The 20,000-nt window shown below is 42.0% G+C and overlaps 4 protein-coding genes across 5 annotated transcripts in view; 1 reads left to right on the top strand and 3 right to left on the bottom strand.

The window, feature by feature from the left end:
* pax10 (paired box 10) overlaps positions 1-1,688 on the bottom strand; it is a 6,328-nt gene extending 4,640 nt beyond the window's left edge. The window contains exon 1 of the mRNA XM_031570220.2: positions 1,007-1,688. The gene's annotated coding sequence lies outside the window, so the exon portion shown is untranslated. The remainder of the gene's footprint in view (positions 1-1,006) is intronic.
* Positions 1,689-5,185: 3,497 nt separating this feature from the next.
* On the top strand, positions 5,186-10,290 carry rcn3 (reticulocalbin 3, EF-hand calcium binding domain). Of its 2 annotated transcripts, none has more exons than XM_012825941.3 (8): positions 5,186-5,337; positions 5,782-6,004; positions 6,367-6,560; positions 6,760-6,932; positions 7,117-7,177; positions 7,413-7,504; positions 7,590-7,697; positions 9,975-10,290. In XM_012825941.3, exons 2-8 carry the CDS (start codon positions 5,787-5,789, stop codon positions 10,080-10,082), a joined length of 954 nt encoding a protein of 317 aa, XP_012681395.1. In that variant the 5' UTR covers positions 5,186-5,337; positions 5,782-5,786; the 3' UTR covers positions 10,083-10,290. The 2 variants fall into 2 exon arrangements, with proteins under 2 accessions (XP_012681395.1, XP_012681394.1); XM_012825940.3 differs by lacking the exon at positions 9,975-10,290 and adding an exon at positions 7,942-9,149.
* LOC105898845 (nitric oxide synthase interacting protein) lies at positions 10,150-14,948 on the bottom strand. The gene is made up of 9 exons (XM_012825942.3): positions 14,379-14,948; positions 13,922-14,027; positions 13,103-13,184; positions 12,771-12,906; positions 11,866-12,038; positions 11,125-11,241; positions 10,931-11,001; positions 10,585-10,693; positions 10,150-10,496 (listed from the first exon to the last, which is right to left on the bottom strand). The coding sequence occupies exons 1-9, from the start codon at positions 14,446-14,448 to the stop codon at positions 10,425-10,427; spliced, it is 936 nt and encodes a 311-aa protein (XP_012681396.1). The 5' UTR covers positions 14,449-14,948; the 3' UTR covers positions 10,150-10,424.
* A 597-nt stretch (positions 14,949-15,545) lies between these two features.
* Positions 15,546-20,000, bottom strand: part of LOC105898803 (acidic repeat-containing protein) — a 5,537-nt gene continuing 1,082 nt past the window's right edge. The window contains exons 2-6 of the mRNA XM_031570228.2: positions 17,700-17,767; positions 17,533-17,601; positions 16,240-16,291; positions 16,008-16,044; positions 15,546-15,908 (exon numbers count right to left, since the gene is read on the bottom strand). Coding sequence (XP_031426088.1) covers positions 15,875-15,908; positions 16,008-16,044; positions 16,240-16,291; positions 17,533-17,601; positions 17,700-17,767 — 260 coding nt within the window. The 3' untranslated portion in view covers positions 15,546-15,874. The remainder of the gene's footprint in view (positions 15,909-16,007; positions 16,045-16,239; positions 16,292-17,532; positions 17,602-17,699; positions 17,768-20,000) is intronic.

The raw sequence follows: 20,000 nt of genomic DNA, 5'->3' as shown, positions 1-20,000 counted from the left end.
ATACACTAATGCACCAGTGTAAACACAAGGTAGGATAGTATCATTATTACACTGACATACTCCAGTGCTGATACATGAGGGGACATCCATGGAAATAAAACGCCATATAATATAACACCATGGAGGCGCTGTGAATAGACTTGTTAAGATAGATGATCAGAGAAGGAGCCCAATGAAAAACTCAGACTTCTGTCATTTTGCTGAACTTGTTACTGGAGACGCTGAAAGCAAGGACTCAAAGCAAGGATCCCTCCTCTGTTAGTTGACCGCAGGGCCCACAACATTACTATTGGAAAGGTGACCAGATAAGCTGCACTAAAGTCAGCACCAGAGACTTGTAAAGGCTGGCATAAATGAAGTTGAACTAGACTGAAGATGTGGAAAAGGCCACCATTCAGAACTGAAAAAAACTACACATACAGACAAAACACACACACACACACACACATCAACGCACTAAAATATCATTGTCTATGAAGACTCATCGTCCAAGTGTGACTAAAATGAGAACTAAACCAATACTATGTAAGACTTAGACAAATGGTGGCACAGTTGTAATTCATCATTAAAGTAGTAAATTAAGTAACAATTAAGAATGAATGTATACCTGATGCAGTATGAAATAGTAAGAATGGTTCATCACCAAATTTACAAATCTTCATCTTGTAAGGTTTTATTAACTTTCTATGTACAGATTCAAGAGTAACACAACTAGAGTAGACAATGTTGCTGAATGCCACTGAACAACATGGTAGCCAGACAGATAAATGCATTCTATTTACACAACCTCTACACAACTAACTGTCCACCTTCTCCCAGGCTACGATGCGATGCAGTGGCATTTCCACCATCCACACTCACCCAACCAAACAGCATTGGTGTTCACTGAATGTTCCGCTGTCACAATTTCATTTGTTATTTTGGTTTTCTGTCTGTTAGCTGACCTTAACCTTGGCCTGACTCTCTATGTATTTGACTGTCTGTGGTTTATTTTATAGTTACTCACCTTCTCGGTAGGATGAAAGCGACTCAAACCTCTTCACTCTTCTCTCATGCCCTTCTCCTGCTTCCTCCACTGTCTCTGGCTTTGTTGATAGTGGAGCGCGTGTGCTGAGGGAACGCAAGAGAGAGATACAGAGTGGAGGGAAAGACAGAGAGGGTTAGACAGGGCGAAAGAGAGGAGAGCAGGGAGGGGCAGTGGGCTACAGAGAAATGCATCTGCAGGCACTCTGGTCCTTGGAGCGATGGAGAGACAGAGTGGGGTGGGGGGGAGTGAGAGAGAGAGAGACAGAGAGAGAGAGAGAGGCGAGAGAGAGAGATAGAGAGAGAGAGAGAAAGTGAGAGAGAGAAATGACATACAGAGTCAATGTCAGTGTCAGGTCCTAACGTAATGCCAGGAAAAAGGGTGATAAAGTGAGAGAGAGAGAGAGAGAGAGAGAGAGACCAAAGCAAATAAAACAACCAAGGATGTGACTCCAGACCACCTATAGGTATGTAACAGTTCCCATTAAAGCATACATTTAAATGTTCTCCTTTTCCAGCCAGTGCAGTCACAGAAGTGACCTTTACCATTACATGTGCCCCAAGGTGCCAAGGTGATCTCAGAGTTTATTAAAAACCATACGTAAAAGTTACCAGAAAAAATGAGGTCTTTGGTATTTCATGCTAGCAATGAGACACTGAACCAAAATGAGATGTTAAGAGCAGAGTCAGACTAAGGGTTGTTCAGCTCCTAATCACCAAGGGGGGTGGGGTAGGGGGGGTCAGCCCTCATGTGGACTTCCGTGTGCATGGCATGTTAACACGCATGACACACGCCTGTCAGGGCATGTTGTCTGAGTTTTCCCTCCACTGCACTTTGTCATGATCACAACAGCACATTTGCATATTCTATTGGATTAGCCGTGAAACGCGGGAGGTTTTGAGCACGCAAGAGCTAGGAGGAGTACTGTGGCGGGGGTGGGGTGGGGTGGTGGGGGTCGGAGGGTGTGGGTTGTGGCAAAGAGGGTTTGTTGAAAATAGAGACACCTTGAAAAGCCACATTCATTGGGGCATACATATCTATGACCTCCTTGCTTAGTCTAGTCTCAACTGTTTTTGCAGACTGATAATATCTCCCTATGTGAAGGACCTAGGTGATGACATAGGCTGTAAACATTGGAATTTAAGGTCCTGCCTGTTCCTGTTTGTTTGTTCTAGAAGATTCATGAAAAAAAAGATGGGAATCTAAAAAAGGTAGAAGGCCAGAGGCTTTATCTCTTGACAAATCAAGAGAAATTAAAAGAGAGTTTAAGTGGTCCATTGGGTCGCAACTTTGGGTAAACCCTGGTGGCTGGATGAATTTGGTGGCGGTGTCTAGCAAGCAGTAGAATAATCCACAACACGACACAGCGGGATTCATGATAGCACCTTTCTCCCAGTCGGCTCTGAGATTGACTTCACCACTTTGGAACACATTAAGACACCGCTGATTTTTTGGATGACTTTTGTGCTTGGTCATGAATGGTGTGCACCTACAACACTCCTATTGCAGTTAAGACCTCCCCTTATTTAACACTCTGGCCAATCACATGAGATACTTTCCTCCGCAAAAACAACTGTGTAAAAATGTACAAGGAATAGACCGAACACACATAATGTTGTTGCAGAACCTATGAGCAGAGAGCTCAGAGCCAGGCGAAGGGGCCTGTGAGAGAGACTCGGAGCACCGAGGGGGACTGAGGAGAAAGTTGCAGTGAGCGTCACCAGAGCGTCACCAGAGCACCACAAACACGCCAGAGATGAGAGTAGAGACTGACAAGGAGGGCACAAGAAGGAAGGGGGAGGAGAGGGGTGGCGTGCGAGAGGGGGGCAGTGATGCCAGCTTACTTTATTTCCGGTTGATAGGACTCCCCCTTCCCTCCCTCCATCTCTTCCCCCTCTCTGACTCTCCCTCCACCCCAGCATCTCTCTGTATCTGTGCCTTAACTCATAGAACTCCTGTAGAAAATAAAATAAGATGAAAGAAAACACATTTGAAATTACCCATAATGTTGGGTAAGCTCTATATAGGTCTTATAAGATATGTACATTCAAAAACATTTTTTTTATGTTTTAATGTTTGCATGTAGTCATGTATTTCTCTTTTTGCTGCTATATTTATGTGTCTCTGACTGTGTATGCTTGTTTCTGTGTGTGTGTGTGTCTGCATGTACATGTGTTTGTGTGTGTGTGTGTGTGTGTGTGTGTGTGTGTGTGTGTGTGTGTGTGTGTGTGTGTGTGTGTGTGTGTGTGTGTGTGTGTGTGTGTGTGCGTGCGAGTGTGTGTGTGTTTGTGTGTGACTTAAATTTGTGCAGCTTTAGGGCACATTTTTTTCAGTGTCTTGTTAGTTCATCCCTGTCACCCTCTCTCCCTCTCGCTTACTGCTGGGGGGGAGGGGGAAGAGAGGTCACCATAGCAACAATGCCAGGACAAATTAACATCAAGTCTTTAAAACAAAGAACAAGTGAATATATGCGTACAGGAGGGGGGCCTAAGCTTGTCCATATACATTCATATATCTATGTGTGTGCGCATAGCCATAGCTATAGCTAACGCACCACTTCCAGTTTAAGTCATCCCAACATTAACTCTGTCACTACTTGGGCAGGTGGAAGTAGATGAATACTTATACACTGCTTATAAAAGATTTATTAGCCATCTTTGCCTCTTGCAGTAACCTCTCTATCTAATGCTAAAGCACTTTCTGCTTTGCTTTGTCTCTCCCTCCTTCCCTCTCTCTCTCTCTCTCTCTCTCTCTCTCTCTCTCTCTCTCTGTGCCCTCGGGCTACACTATGGCACATCCTCCCTCTCTCCCCCCCTCTCTCTGGCCCTGTCACCTTCAATTGCTCCATGGAACTAGACACAGAGCCTCAGGCAAGAGAAGAGGAGAGAGAAAGAAATGGAGGGAGAGGACTAGAAAAAATGAGGGTGGGAGAGAGGGAGGGAAAGACAGACTCATAGAGTGTAGTGAGGGATGAGGAGGGACAAAGGAGGTAAGGAAAAACAGCAGGTAAACACTGTGCGTGTGTGTGTGTGTGTGTGTGAGAGAGAGAGAGAGAGAGAGAGAGAGAGAGAGCGACAGAGAGAGAAACTGGGTTACAACTGACCATGCTCTGTGTGGTTGTGGTGGCTTCTGAAGAAATTCTCTTTTCACTGACTTGCCCACTCTGACCTAGTCAGTTACTCCAGGTGGGCTGTGGTGAAAGCATAGACTAATGCTTGATGTGAAACTGAGACAAAACAATTGTTTTAAGTATTTAGATTAACAATGCTGAGTGACAAAATAATGATTTAAGTATGTTCATTGAACATCTTTAAGTAGTTTAGTCAAGACTTTTTCTCATACTCAGAAACCCTGTGCGAGGTGTACAGTGTAAATCAAGGATTTGGAAAGAATGCAAAATACAGGAAGGGAAATCATTTAGTTCCACAACACTAAATGCACTTGCTTTCCTCATAGGCCTATGTGGATCCATTTGGTTTGTTTCATTGTTGCATGAACCACAAAGTAGTATTTTATTTGTTTTAAGTTAATTAAATCAGAGGATATCACACTTCATTTGGAGTTCAGCTGCCTATATCCAAAAAACCAAAACAAGCGCCATGTCAAATCTCGTCCAGCACCGTAAACTCATGGACAGTAAAACCACAGCAAGGGAACATACAACGCTGAAAAGAGCCCTAGCGTACATCTAGAGCCTTCGAAGTGGTCCACTCTGCCCTCGTGTGTTGGTTGTATGGAAGAACATCACAGGTGAATAGTGGGTAAAATTGAACATCACTTGTTAATTGTTCCTGAAATGCACAAATACATGTAAGCTACTCAGAAATGCTCATTTTAACAGTTGTTATTTCGGTTTGGAACCATCCTCGGGATAAGTTCATTGCTCATGTAGTGGTCAAGGTTTGTGTTAAAATAATAAAATCTCCGATACGCTATACCGACTCTAACAAGCACTTATAGCTGAGCCGTTTGATTACATTAGGTCAGCTGTCTTTACACCGTCATCGTCGTTGCACTGTAACGTATACAAACTTCATCATCCTCAAAAACTTGTTAGGCGCGCCCACGTTGTTTCAGGCTCGTTCGCGTGTCAACGTGGCGCTCTCTAGCCAGTCAAAATAAGACATTCTCTTTGTCCCTCCCAATTTGATGTGTTTATTGGCTAATCCCTGTGCCAATTTTTCAAGAAGGAGACGTGTTTTCAACCAAAATACCGCCCCATCTCCATCCACTTTTAAGAGGCAGTAAGTGCCAACGCGTATCCTTTCACAAATCTGGGGAAACGCCACTGTTGCTGTTCCGCCGATCAATTGGTAAGACTCGTTTATTGTTTCATGTATCTTCATAGTTGTATGTGCTGAGTATAGGTTTGCCTTTTCTGTTGTATGCTTAAAAACACTATTGCACCATTTCTTGGCTTGTCACTTGGCCAAAACAAATGGTTTAAAGCTCTTGCAAACAAGTGTTAGATAGCCTGCATGTTTCGGGAACCTACACTTTATGTTTTTACCCTGCTTCAATTACGCCAGTTGTAAAGTATTTTTCTAACACGTCTAGTGATATTTAGTGAAAAAAAATGAATGAATTACTTTGTTGCATAATGGAATACTCACCTCACATGCCTGCAACCAATCTAGAACAGCCTTCAGATAAAATTGTCTGTGTTATTATTGTAGATACAGTGTTTTAACTAATACAGTGGTTGAACCTTTGACTTAAAGTGGTCTAACATCCCCTACTCTCTCTTCTCTACTCAGAGAAGATGCAGCCATTGCTATTGCTGGCAACCCTGACTGTATTGGTCGGGGTCACACTGACCGTACCTGCGAAGGAAAAACGAGTGCATCATCAGCGTGACCTCAGTGACCATGCCCATGACGATTCCGATGGATACAAGTATGACCACGAGGCCTTCCTGGGCAAAGAGGAAGCCAAGACCTTTGACCAGCTGAGCCCAGAGGAGAGCAAAGAAAGGCTGGGGTAAGACAGTTGAACAATCACTACCATGACATCTATGCTCTGAATAAGCTATAGTCTACACATGGTGGGGAAAAAGTTAAGTATATTCAGAGCAATGGTGTGTAGTAGTAAAGTCTTTGGGTGTTGCAGCAGCCAGAGAGGTTTCACGTAGGTTTTACTTTCTATAACCGCAGTGTGAGGTGGTGTGACAGTGGGACACACATTGCTCTTCCAAATGTGGGAAATTCAGAGAGTTTAAGAATTCAGTATTATGGAGCATTTAAATGATTTTCACACTATTCGAAACTCTGTTTCGTTGTGCCGTTTAGTTCTTTGTGTCTTTCTGGTCACCACCATGGTCTGCATCTGTCATTGTTCAACAGAAAAATTGTGAGCCGCATTGACGGTGACAAGGATGGCTTTGTTAGCCATGTTGAGTTGCACAACTGGATCAAACACAGACAGAGGAAGTACATTGAGGAGAACGTGGACAAACACTGGAAGGAGTATGATCAGAACAAGGATGGGAAGATTGCCTGGGAGGAGTACAAGAACACCACCTATGGCTATTATCTAGGTAAGGGTTGCCTCCAGCAGTGAGACATGTTCAAATTAATCTTCACATTTCCTAACATATTAACATTTATTTCAACATTTATTCATTAAGGACACACTTCCAAACTGCATCACAGCACAGTGCAGACGCGCATTTGTCTCAGTGTGTGAGGATCTCCTGGTGTTGAGGTTGAAGTCCATGTTCTCTCTGTGAACCACAGGTGAGGAGTTTGATGACGTTGATGACAAAACCAGCTACAAGTCCATGCTGAAGCGAGACGAGAGGCGATTCAAGGTCGCCGACCGGGACGGGGACCTCATCGCCACCAGACAAGAGTTCACTGCCTTCCTCCACCCCGAGGACTACGATCACATGAAGGACGTCATCATCCAGGTGAGATTCAAACTCCTCTTCATCCCTCATGCACCCATGGAGTGCCTAGGCAGCCCTCCACATTTCTGATGGAGAGAGAGGCAAGGGAGGGGCTCACAGGGGACAGTAGGAGGAAGGAGCAGCGCAGAGATATCGTGAAGCACACACAGGGTGTCTCTAATTCTGTTCACCTGGTTCTCTGCAGGAAACTATGGAAGACATTGACAAGAACGGTGATGGCAAGATCGGTCTGGAGGAGTACATTGGTATGGCTGGCCTCATAGCACTGTCTCAACGCACAGACCAAAATGACATTCCCGAAGATTACTAATAGATAAAATTGACAGTTCCATAACCAACATTGATGTGAATGCATTTATATCCGACAGCCTTTACAGAAATTAAATGACTGCTTCAGTGTCTGAAATGCTGGATCTCTCTGTATCACAGGAATTTAGTTTAGTTCTGAGTGCATGTGTGCCTCCCCCTCCCATCCTTTAGGTGACATGTTCACCCCTGATGATGGGGAGAGTGAACCTGACTGGGTCCTGACAGAGAAGAAACACTTCACAGAGATCAGGGACATGAATAAGGTATAGTACAGAACATTAAACGTAAAATCCACACTGACACTGATACTGAATGTAAACCCCACCTTCTGTTCCGGTCCAACTGTAGGATGGCTTCCTGGATGCCAGTGAGGTGGCTCAGTGGATCCTGCCTGGGGAGATTGACCACGCAGACAATGAAGCAAAGCATCTAATCCTGGAGACGGACACAGATAAGGTACCAAACGGAAGATGCCATTTCATCAATGTCATTGAACATTAACATGTCATTTTTACTGAAGAAACTTTAGGGACTCACCTGTGAGTAATTTTTGGGCAATTCTTATTAATTGAATAATTCTCTCTTTTCCCTCCTCTGTCCCTCCTACACACTTTCTTCATTCTTCATTTCTTCTCCACTTTTCCACCCTTTTCATCCAACTCAATCTGAATCTTTTTCAAATGAATGGTGGCCTGTGCAGGATGAGAAAATCTCCAAGAAAGAAATTCTAGCCAACTGGAACATGTTTGTGGGGAGCCAGGCAACCAATTATGGCGAAGACCTCACCAGGAGACATGACGAGCTCTGATCATGTCACCCAGTCTTAGACGAGGGTGAATTTGGGAGGGTTTGTTTGAAAGGGTGAGGGATTGAAAAAGGTACAATATTCAAGGAGTTAACTGTTACTATTACATATGGGATCTGTTACTTTAACTTGGGTGGGTAGGGGGTGTTTTGTGACCTATTGTTCTCTTCATTGAGGGGTAATTGTGCCCTAGGCTTTATGTTGAGGATTAGTGATCACATTTGAGGTAGGTTTAAAGCCATATATACGTTCAGCAGGTAATTTTAAACTGCCGTCCTCAAGTTTATTTTCTAGTGCTTACTAGTCACTGCCTGAAATTGAGTTTCAATCCTCAACTGAAGAGAACCAGGGTTTATCATGAAAGACCATACACTGTTAGACAGTGGATGACCATAGGGTGCAAAGGCTCTCTGTAACTAAACTGTGCCTTCAACGCGTAGAGATTGCTGTCAGGTATGCCTCCACAGAGAGCCTATGCAACCTATGATTACTCACTTCATTCTTGTCCAGGCCTTTGTGATGAACGCTTACATTTTTTACATATTACTGTTTTAAGGACTTAAGGTTAATGGGGGGGGGGGGAGACATTTAGATTTTTTTTACAGGGGAGGGGAGTCCAAGGGATATTCCTTGTCACAAAGTGTATTTATATTGTCTAGCACCTTTTCTAGTGCATAGATAAAAGATCGCTTTCACACACATATACGCAGAACACACAGGCACATCTGGAAGGTGAGAAACACTCCATTAAGACACACGCAGGTCAGTTGTTCAGTGCTGGGCAGCTGATCTCTCTCACCTAGGTGTGTACACACTTCATAAGAACCATTAAGCTCTGGTCTCTCTCACCTAGGTGTGTACACACTTCATAAGAACCATTAAGCTCTGGTCTCTCACCTAGGTGTGTACACACTTCATAAGAACCATAAGGCTCTCTGCGACGCACCCATGAAGCAGCATGCCCACTAAGGCATTTAGAATGCAGTGTAGAGTGAAAAACATGTTGGAGACATTAATTGGAGAAAGAAAGTGAATGTCACTGTTTTCAAGTGGAACATTTTTCTCTCTGTGAATTCTCAATAAAGCCATGTTGGTTTTAATTACATTGATTCATCTTGATTTAATTCCTTTGAATTTTTTTACTGAAATGATTTGATTACTTTTCTAATCAGAATGTATTTGAATGGTTTAATTTAGTTTTTCCCCCAAAAAAGTATTGCCACTGATTGTTATTGTTACAGATTGCTACAGCTTATTGAGAAATATTCAGAGAACAATATGAGGATCTAGGTGTATCAGTAGGTAGCCTACTTCACAGGCAGTGTTGATTCTTGCTTCATAAGCAGTTGGCCTGCGTCTTATTCACAATCGCTGCAGGTTGTCTTTAAGTCACTTTGGATAAAAGTGTCTGCTAAATACCTGACCTTTACCTTTCTTTATCTTCACATTGGGTACTTTGTAGATTATCAGTGTCTGAGAAGGAGCTTCCTCCTTTTTCTTAGTCATAGTATTTGATCACATCTGCTAATCTGTGCTGAACAGGTACTGATTGGCTCTCACCAACATCTGTGATGGCGATGTCGTAAGAAACAAACTTCATTGTTGGACATGTAGTATTGAGGTGTGGTTAAATGGAAAAGAACAGAAAAGGCATGGATGTGAAAACCAGGTATAAAAACATGTCAGTCTTTTGTTAAAAAAAAAAAAAGAGAGAAGTTGTCAGACTCATGAAGTTGGGCACAAGGCTTCCTCTATCCAAGTAGAGCTAATGGCACATTATTTGCCAGATCTGTCCTCTGCCTGAACGGTGGTGGAACAGTCCCAAAAGTAATGCGGTCATCAAACACCCATGTTGTCTTTCTTCTGCACAATTTCTGTCTCAAACCTCCACACCTCTCCTCCATCTCTCATTCCTTTCTCGTCTCAAGGATGGTCAGCTCTCTCATGACGAGATAATGGAGAGGGTGGATGAACTGAAGATCAGTACCATCACTGACTACGGCCTGCTCGTACTAGGAGAACATGATGAGCTCTGAGGCGCCTACCCGGCGTTAGACGCGCAGCCATTCAAACAAAACAAAAAATCAGAGGGCACGCAAGTTGTTGTTTTGAGTAGGACTGAACTGTCAGTTTATTTAAAAAGAAAAAAAAAGAAAAATCAGTGTGCATGTGTTTAAATGTATTTGTGTTTGATATTTTTAAAACTGAACTGAAATAAACAGCCAAACACAAACTAAACAACTACCAAGTCCTGTACAGTTTCAATATTTCATAATTCAAACAGGAAATCAGCAAATGGTACAAAAAGGATGTTTACACCTACACCACACCACAACTCTCCTCTCCTCTCCTCTCATCAACCTTTCGATGTCGACCTCTCACGCTTGCATGACAGGACGGGCCTCTTTAGCCTTGAGCTGAACTCCAGATCCTGCGAAGCCCGTTCCTCCCTGAGTAAGAAAGGAAAAGCCATCAGCTGTAGAGTCTCTCCCGTCCTTCTCTACCCACATGTGCGCACATATGCAAACATTCCCTTACCCTCTGAAGAACAATGATGTCTTTTTCCTTGAGTTTCTCTCCATTGATCGGATCGATCATGTCTTTCCGAATCAACTTCTCCACACACTCCAATGTCACCACAGCCCCTCTGAGAGAAAGAGAGAAAGAAAGAAAGAAAGAGAGAGAGAGAGAGAGATGCATGTGTGTGTAAGATAGAGCATATACCCCTGTAAGTTTAATGTATTATGATAGTCATTAAGAGATAAAACAGAAAGAATATCACTGAAACGTCTAAAAAGCCAATGAAAATAATGAGTAGGCCTGATCAAAGGTCTGAATGTGGATTTAAAGGAATGTGCTAATGAACTCAGAAGGCTGCACTCACGAGGGACGGAGCAATACACATGGGACCGAATTACCCAGCGTGTCTTTGGTAACTGCACACACGTAGCGGTCCTGCAGATAAGAGATGCAAGGCAAACACACATTTGTTACAGACTCTGACAGCCACCAGATGGGGATGCTGTGACGGATCTACTGGAAAGACACCAGGATAGAGGGACACGTGGAAGCACTCGCCTGGCGCGTGAGTAACTTCACCCTGTCCAGAGAGGGGTCCAAGGGAGTGAAGCGCACCGGGATCAGCTCATTCATCTTCAGGGGCAGCCCCGACATCGGACACAGCACTGTCTTATCCTAAAGAGACAGAAAGGGATGACCAGTCACCAAATGTCTGAATCTGGGCTCTCAACGTGAAAAATCTTGAGGGGCACAGTGACCGTGAAAGAGTTTTGTGTCCACACAGCCCCATGACAGACAGACAGACAGACACACACACAGAAAGGACATGGTGACTTTTCAACTGTAGTGAGGAAACCCTGCCAAGAAAGAGTGTACACAACAGAATCTATCCCAAGGTCAAAGCACTGACCTCAGATAACCTTTAGACTGAGTGGCATCCCAGCCATTTCTCCTCAACAGAAGAGATCTCGGAGCTGTTACACAACTATGACGGTTAACCCCCAGAGGGAAGAGACTCTGATAGTGGTATAGAGTTTGGGCCAAACTACATGACAGCGCAGGTGTTACTCTACATAAAACACTTTCTCCCCACTTACAACTGAAATCCATATTCTACACTGCCAGTTGACACACAACCGCGGTTGCATATTTGGATGAGATGTAAGACAACAAAAAAAATGAACAGCTATGCCCAGCAAGGGAAAGAATACTAAATAGAAGAGGCGATGACAAAAAAATGCCAGTAGCCTCAGAGGGAAGTTGTTAAAATGGGCATGAACTGCACTCCTGACAACTCACTGGTTTCTTCACTTGTGTAGGCTTAGCTTCTGGCGTGAGCATGGGGATCCAGAAACTCGGCAATTCTGTGTCGGAACTAGTGATGGACCCAGAGCTGGACCCTGCGACTGCAGAGTCGGCGCCAGCTGGACCCGCCACGGCTGCTGACCCGCTCGGAGTGGCTCCGTCTTTACCTGGAGAGGACAGAGGGACGGACAGGGAACCACAATAAGCACACACCTGTGGCACATCCCATTCCATTTCTCTAACCTGACTAAAATCAGAATCAGAATAATCATTCTTCAATGCAAGTCTTCTCTGCTGATATTAGAAGACCTTACCATATAATGTTACACTTTTTTGTTTAAGAACGTTTACATGAGGGTGGAGGTGAAGTAAACAAATGAGTTCAGACTGAAGCAGGCCTATTAAGTTTCATGAAACATAAGTCTTTGTTTCTTCAGCACTCAACTACCATACTGTATCAAGTACACTATGCAAACAGTCGAAGGTTAGTAATTCAGCATCGTAGACTGCTACTGAACTATGGCACAGGATCCCTTGAAGATAATTCTTTATCAGTGCACCTCCACCCCTCTGACAGGGCACTCGTGCTGCCTGCCCCCCTTAACAGCTCTTGAAGATCCAACTCTTCAGAGAGCACCTCCTTCCCTAACTTGCACTTCCTCTCCCTTCCCCTACCTCTCCATATCTTTCCTCTTATGCTATCTCCTCTAACTAGTACTTAACTCGCATTTACAGTAGTTACATTCCTGCACTTTTTATTTCTTATGTTAAGTAGTATTTATTGTTACACTAGGTCTCTATTGCTCGTAGCTTGATTGTTCTCTCCTGTGTACGTCGCTTTGGATAAAAATGTCTGCTAAATGTAAATGTAACAGCCAGTCAGTAAAGCTGCTCTTCACCTGAGGTGAAGGGGTTGATGGGCTTGGACACAATGCTGCCCTCATTCTTCTTGAAGTTGGCCACTCGTTCTCTCTGCCCTGAGGTGGCCTCCAGGTGGTTTTCACTGCGCTGGGCCTTCTTCTGCTTCTCATATGCCTGAACAAGAGGGACAACAGAAGCATACCTCTCCTCAGCACTGTGGTATGAGAAGGGACCATTTCCTATCGCCTGAAATCATGCTGATATTAGCGTGATCATGTTGTACATTTACAGTCCCATAACAAATGCACTGTGTCTGCATCCTGTCTGCTAAATAACTACAAATGCATGTGAAGAGCAGTGGAATTCAAACCTTCATTTTTTTGGCAGTCTCAGTTTTTCGGTGCAGGATGTACTCCAGGATGGCTTGTTTTTCATACAAATATCCATCAGGACTAGAGGGTGACGAAAACAACATGCATTTGGTTACAACCACAAACGTCAATTCAAATAAGGAGGCATGTACAGATTTCCACATTATAATAAAGATTCTACAGACTGAACTAATTGAAACAGATTAAATTGAGATGTAGGACACTGTAAGCACACTGAGAGTCACTTTACCAAGTCAAATTCGTTGTTTGTGCAAACTTACTTGGCCAATAAAACCTGATTCTGATAATGTCCGGGGACATATAATTTCCATGTTAATGATAGGATTGCAAAGTGATGATGCCCCTCTTCCGTGGTCAATACGACTTAAACTAGTTAACTAGTGTTAGTTAGCTAGGTAGCCGAATTGCCATAGAAATTACAAGTTATATTCTGAAGTCAGTTTGGCATCAGCTACGCACTATGAAAGTCTATAGTGCTGCGCCGTCGACAGGCACTTTTCATTTTGTTCGAGCGACAGTTGTGGCCTCGACTATAATGTTAAATTCGCCTTCACGCTTTTGGCATGAGGCAGACGCTTTTATGTCCCGTCTGCATGAAAAAAAATCCCTTGACTTCGACTTGTATCTCACGCCAAATAAATACACCTGTTTTGGTCAATCTAAACCAATTCTCACGCCAAGACAGCCTTGAAAGCTTGCAACTGTGTGAAGTCATGCCGATTTGGACAAGTTTTAAATTATGAGGGTATAATATACGGTCAATAGAATCTTGGTAAATCACTTGTGAATAGACTCACGTAACAACGGGATCTCTGCACGGCTGAAGCGAGAGGCAGCAACAATCGAAATCCTTGATGGCGTCTTTCCCCAAACGAATGCTTTGAGTCCCATAACCCGATGAGGCTGGGTGAGAATAAACATCTTAATATAAGGTCTCAAATGGAAACTGGATACTAGCAAACTAAAATATATTTCCCCTGGTTTCCAGCTAGTTAACCTTACAATTAATGCAGAATGCATTAATCTACCTGGAGACCAGATTCAGTAAGTCACATCAAACAATAACATACAACAATTAGAGTCCCCGTTTGATGCGTCACCAAAAACAATTATAACGTTAGTTCACAATTATATAATTCAGCATCATAAAAATACAGACAAATACAGCTACTTAACTTAAACCTAAGCCGTAATTCTCTTTCTTTAATGATATTAACTTGACCAGCTAAAAAATTCACATTAACATTAAATTACCTGTGTCCTTCCTCTTTTCATGATAGGTGTAAACGGCACCAGCCGTGCAGTTCTTTCCGTGGCGAGTCATTGCAGTACAATTTAGTAAACAACTTTGAAAACAAACACTCTTTAAATTAACGCTGTTAGCTAAACAGTGGCTTGATGTGTTAGCTTGCTAGTAAACTGTAAACTAGCCAGTTAACGTTGCTAAGTGATATCCGTAAGGTGCGCCGGGAATTTTGTCTCAGATTCTTACTTTTGCTAAGCTGTTTTATATTCCCCGACTTAAACCTTATGATCTACATCAGGCATTACATATAAGAACATAAGTCTCACTGTTAGCTAACTAACTTGCCACAGGTTACTACGACATAAATGGTGCAGTCCTAAAATGTCCTCCCCTATGCACGAGCGTCTTGTGTATGGTTCCGCACTATCGATATTGTCGCTTCAGTGCCTCTCGCCGCAAACCAGTATCATACATTAACCTAATTGGTGCCCTACTTTACTTTTGATTGAAATATTCAGTCGCGATACCCATGGGCTAACTGATAAAACATTGTCCTCTTTTGTCTTGTCTTGTCTGTCTCCTATCAGGAGTCTTCTTGTCCTTCAGTGATGCCCAAGATTCTGTACAGGTTGAGCTCAGCCTATCCCCACGACGTCCTCGAGTTATTTAAGGCTTAAGGGCAAAGTAGAACCTCTCCTTCTGCTCTGATGCTATTCTGTACTGCATAACTACACACTACATACTTGCACACTAATTGTAGAGGCCCATTCAACACTTAAATCCCCATATGACCTTACACAACCATCAAACAAATATAAAATAATGTAATGTATTATGGTTTCCCGAATTCCCCCCTTAACAAATGGGATAAAGCTCTTCTCGTACTTTAAAACAGGGACTAAATGTCTGTATATGCATAAGCTATGTAGATTTGACTCCATTTAACTGCTGGTGCAATACTCTGTACGCTCAGACTTCAAAATGTAATTCTTTTTTTAAACTAAATGTATAGATAAATGTAGAATTAATGTATTTTGTATGAATGATTCGTTTATTATGTAGGCCTAGTATTTTCTGATAATGTTTTTTTGATGAGGCGCAGCTGTGCGACTAGCAGAAGGATGTTGGTTTTTTTTCAGAGTGAAAGTGTAAAAAAAAGACACTTTAGACATATATAAAATATACCCAAAATTTTATTTCATAGACCCCCGTTGTGTCCAAGCAACACAGACAAGACCTATATTAGTTCTTCGATAATAACATGTCACACGTGTCATTTAATAAAACATAAGTTCAATTTAAGGTATTGTTCAATGACATTTTACAGTCGATGTGCTGACCAAACTGTCTTGTGCAATGCCTTTGCATCAAAAAAGTGAAGAAAAAAAGACAGAAAAATTACTTATTAATCATCAAAATATTGCATTGAAAATCTATGACAGTGAAATACTAACATTCCCCTGGTTGCAGTGTCTTAATTTGGCCACATGGTGGCGACAGGGGCTTAGTTGTCAGCGCCGATGACATCAGCCACAGTCCTAAAAGAAACAAGATGGAATCGAAATCAGTTCCCTTTCCTTTTCCTTCAGGGGTTATTTCATTTATAAACTAGCAGGATTAGCACACATGTGTCTTACTTGTAGATTGATCCAGTCATTGTGTCAAGGAAACCACCTATGAAGAGAAATCAAATTGATTATTTGATATAACCCCTCATACACTGGATCAGCTCACAAGGCACTCAGCAGTCAGTCTAAATACAAATCAAGTATAAAGATTATGAGGTAAACTGAACCCAAACTAGAACATAAACATGAACTAAAACTGGCATACAAAAAAACCATCCGTAGTTTCATTATTTCATCTTACCTGGCTGACAGACTGCCTCACACACAGGGCACATGGCACACATGCTGCAATCCTGCAGGGAAGGAGAAAGACATTTCAAACATTTGATACTTAACCTTACAAAGTTTCTAAGGTCGACAGAGCTTCTTACCATTTAAAATGGACCTTAATCCTATTACCAGAATGGGCCTATTACAAAGTGCTTGGGGTATTTGAAGCATTTCTCCACACCATCTTCCATGTGACGGCAGGTCTCACTCGGCTGACTGTGACCAGTATGTCTGTCGGCACTGGACACATTAGTGTACACCTAGTTATGGCGTCTGTCATCAGGCCACAGCTGAGCTATGGTGGGCCTTTAACTGTCTCTCAGATGGCCAGGAGCTGAGAGTCATGGGCTAAGACGGTTGCACCCTTGGCTTCACATAGTTGGTCTGCCTTTGTTGTTTTGCTCCTTATTGGTTGCTTATGTGTCTGAATATACATTACATTACAATCAGTGACCGTGGCGTTACTACTGAACATGTGTGTTTTTTTTTGGTTTGGTTTGGTTTGTTTTGCTTCACATTGTTTTGTGTTTGGAAGTTGGTCTTTATTTGCTCTATTTGTGAGCAGTGCCATGATTCTTTGTTTTTGTGGTGTGGTGTGTTGATGAAAGTTCTGTCTGTGCTACAGTTAAGCTTGGTCTGGATGTAGACTGTAGAAGTATTTGTCTTGGATGTCTTGGTTCTAATTTTGAATTCTGTCTGGATGTGGCTTTGTTTGATCTGCATTTTTTTGGAGAGGGGGGGGGGGTATATTGTACATATAATTCATTGTGAATGTATGGCTGAATGTATGTATTATGATGAATGTATGTATTATTGTGAATGTATGTATTATTGTGAATGTATGTATTATGGTGAATGTATGTATTATGGTGAATGTATGGCTGAATGTATGTATTATTGTGAATGTATGGCTGAATGTATGTATTATGATGAATGTATGTATTATTGTGAATGTATGTATTATGGTGAATGTATGTATTATGGTGAATGTATGGCTGAATGTATGTATTATTGTGAATGTATGTATTATGGTGAATGTATGTATTATGGTGAATGTATGGCTGAATGTATGTATTATGGTGAATGTATGTATTATGGTGAATGTATGGCTGAATGTATGTATTATTGTGAATGTATGGCTGAATGTATGTATTATGGTGAATGTATGGCTGAATGTATGTATTATTGTGAATGTATGGCTGAATGTATGTATTATGGTGAATGTATGGCTGTATTCATGTTGTGCTGCAGACAGTGGACTCACATCACAGTATTCACAGTGTTCCGCATCATCTCCTTTCTCACAAGGGCAGTCATCACACTCATCACAGTGCTACAGGGACAACAGACGCAGGAAACAAACATAAGTGTGACAGTGATCATGTATAAAGGCATGCATGTTGAGGGTTCTTATTTCTAACATGAACATACCTCGCAGTGTGCACACAGTGAACAAATAGAGCCTTCAATATATTCATCATCATCATCATCGTCGTCATCTGAAAAAGATGATGTTAACATTCACAGTATAATGCGCATGTGTGTGTATTACACATTACAGTTCATGACAGTGTGTGTGTGTGTGTGTGTGTGTGTGTGTGTTGAAGGGGGGTTTACACATATGTTTGTGTTTGTGTGTTCACATAACTTATTTGACTGTATGACAAACACAAACTATTGCACAACTGATACATTATCTAAATATGTTACAAATATGGGACAGGGATTAAATGAAAAGATCAATAAATGAGTATTAATGGAATTATTTCATTCACTTAGACTTACAACAATAGATACATGCCATCAAATGTTACACAAATTCATCTCACTCTCACAGAAAATAGTAGTCATACATACAGTATGTGTATTGGTGCATACACATTGTTATACTTGCTGCACCATCATTCACACGCACGCACACACACACACACAATCAAAACAATTAAACACACATACAGTGACATCAAAATTAAGAAATACTAAACATCATGTTCAAGATTTGGTTATTCTAAGACATGAAACATCGCTTTAATGAAGAACAATAGTTTACCCTCCTGCCACTGTGATGTTAGAATAGTTTAGAGGTGTTTCAACCCCACAAACCACACATCGATTTAAAAGACCGTTTACCATATACTGTGGTCAACCATGCATGGTCAAGGATGACAGACACCAGGTAATAGGGATGGCCATGCACCTCAGAATCATTTGATTTATTCCATCGTTTCAAAGTGGGGTTAAAGGTACAATATTGTTGACATTGTACTGTACTGGCAGCCATAGTTACACACCAAGGTTTGTTGTTTATATTTGAAAACAAATGAGCAAAAGTTGTAAATGAAAACAAAACAAAATAAAAAGATCAAAAAAACATGAAAGGATCCAACATTCATATCTTCACATGCAGCCCCAGCAGTAACAAGGATCTTGTAGTTCTATGGTATTTCCTGTTCCCTTATGGTATTTCCTGTGTGAGGTTTGATTAGTTTATTTTTACATTCTCTCTCTTTGGCTACCTCTCTGCTGATATTGACTAATATTTAGTGTTTGTATTTTATAATTTAATTTTGATGCCAAATAAAAGTCTATTACACTTGTTACAATCGCCTTTGGAATTTAACAAGAGTTTAGGAAAAGCAGTTTAAGTCCCTTTAGTACCAATGAGTGAAAATTCACCAATGCACCAATCCATTTGCTATCTTTTCAAATGTATGTACTTAAAATGGTCAATATTTTCCAATATATTACACTACAAATTTGAATTCTGTTTCTAATTATTTTCTTCAATGCATTTCATGAATCATGTATGGTTACGTAACTATAGCAAGCAAATATATAAATATATAAATAAATGATGAAATAGGAAATATATAAATAGATGATGAAATATTAAAACAGCAAGGGTACAGAAAGACAAAGCAGAGGTTGCAGATGAGAACATTCAATATTTGTGAAACTGTGTTACAGACAAATGGCACAGAATAGTCTACAGAGAAAGAAAGATATCTAAGAGATGTAGAGAAAGAGAGAGAAGCTCTAGTTTGTAATTCATCAAAACCCAATCGAGTCAGAGGCCCCTTTCCAAGTCTCCCCTCAAACGTCCCCCCTCCTGCTGTCTCTCTCTCTTCAATTTTGCCTCTCGCCCCCTCTCTTCCTCTCTCTCTTTTTACCCCCCCCCCCCCCAACCCCCTCTATCCCACCCCCTCAGCCCCGCCCCTCACCACATCTCTCTGCCTTTCTTTCTTTCTCTGTAGGTTCACATAGAGACATCAGTGTGGATAAGACCCCAATCCAAACAGGAGGTAGGGTGGAGGTAGGGTGGACCCCGCCCTTTCAAACGAGATACAAATCAAAGGACAGATCTGAGCTAAGCCTCTGGCCAGGTGACAGACAGGAGCACAGAGGCCCGGCCGCCGGATGGTAACTGTTCTTTCTCTCTTTCTCTTTAGTCCTCTTAAGTACTGTACTGTACTGCCGGACTTCACTCAGTTCGCCTTCAGAGGGCCCACAGAACTCAAAGCTCTATTTAGATAAGGGGAAGAGAAGACAGAGTCAGAGACAGCCAGGGTAGCAGGCAGCCTGAGGGGAAGGGGGAGGGAGGAGGGGGGCTTTTTAAAGGGCTCTGAGTGCTCTGATTGGATGTGATGCAATTAAGACTAACTCGGAGAAACGTCACTTGATAACGGGGCTGTAAAGAATCTGGGAGTGGCCAAATGGCTCCTTAGCCCCTCC

The sequence above is a fragment of the Clupea harengus genome, chromosome 1 (genome assembly GCF_900700415.2).
Source record: "Clupea harengus chromosome 1, Ch_v2.0.2, whole genome shotgun sequence".
Lineage (NCBI taxonomy): Eukaryota > Metazoa > Chordata > Actinopteri > Clupeiformes > Clupeidae > Clupea > Clupea harengus.
Note: the sequence above shows the minus strand (reverse complement) of the source record. Positions and strands in the feature narration are given on the sequence as shown.

Coding starts and splice junctions, on each gene's coding strand:
- rcn3 (XM_012825941.3), top strand. CDS start 5,787: ATGCAGCCATTGCTATTGCTGGCAACCCTGACTGTATTGGTCGGGGTC. Junction 6,933..7,116: donor TGAAGGACGTCATCATCCAG/GTGAGATTCAAA, acceptor GGTTCTCTGCAG/GAAACTATGGAAGACATTGA. Junction 7,178..7,412: donor CGGTCTGGAGGAGTACATTG/GTATGGCTGGCC, acceptor CCCATCCTTTAG/GTGACATGTTCACCCCTGAT.
- LOC105898845 (XM_012825942.3), bottom strand. CDS start 14,448: ATGACTCGCCACGGAAAGAACTGCACGGCTGGTGCCGTTTACACCTAT. Junction 13,185..13,921: donor TGCAGAGATCCCGTTGTTAC/GTGAGTCTATTC, acceptor GTCACCCTCTAG/TCCTGATGGATATTTGTATG. Junction 11,002..11,124: donor TGAAGTTACTCACGCGCCAG/GCGAGTGCTTCC, acceptor TCTTATCTGCAG/GACCGCTACGTGTGTGCAGT.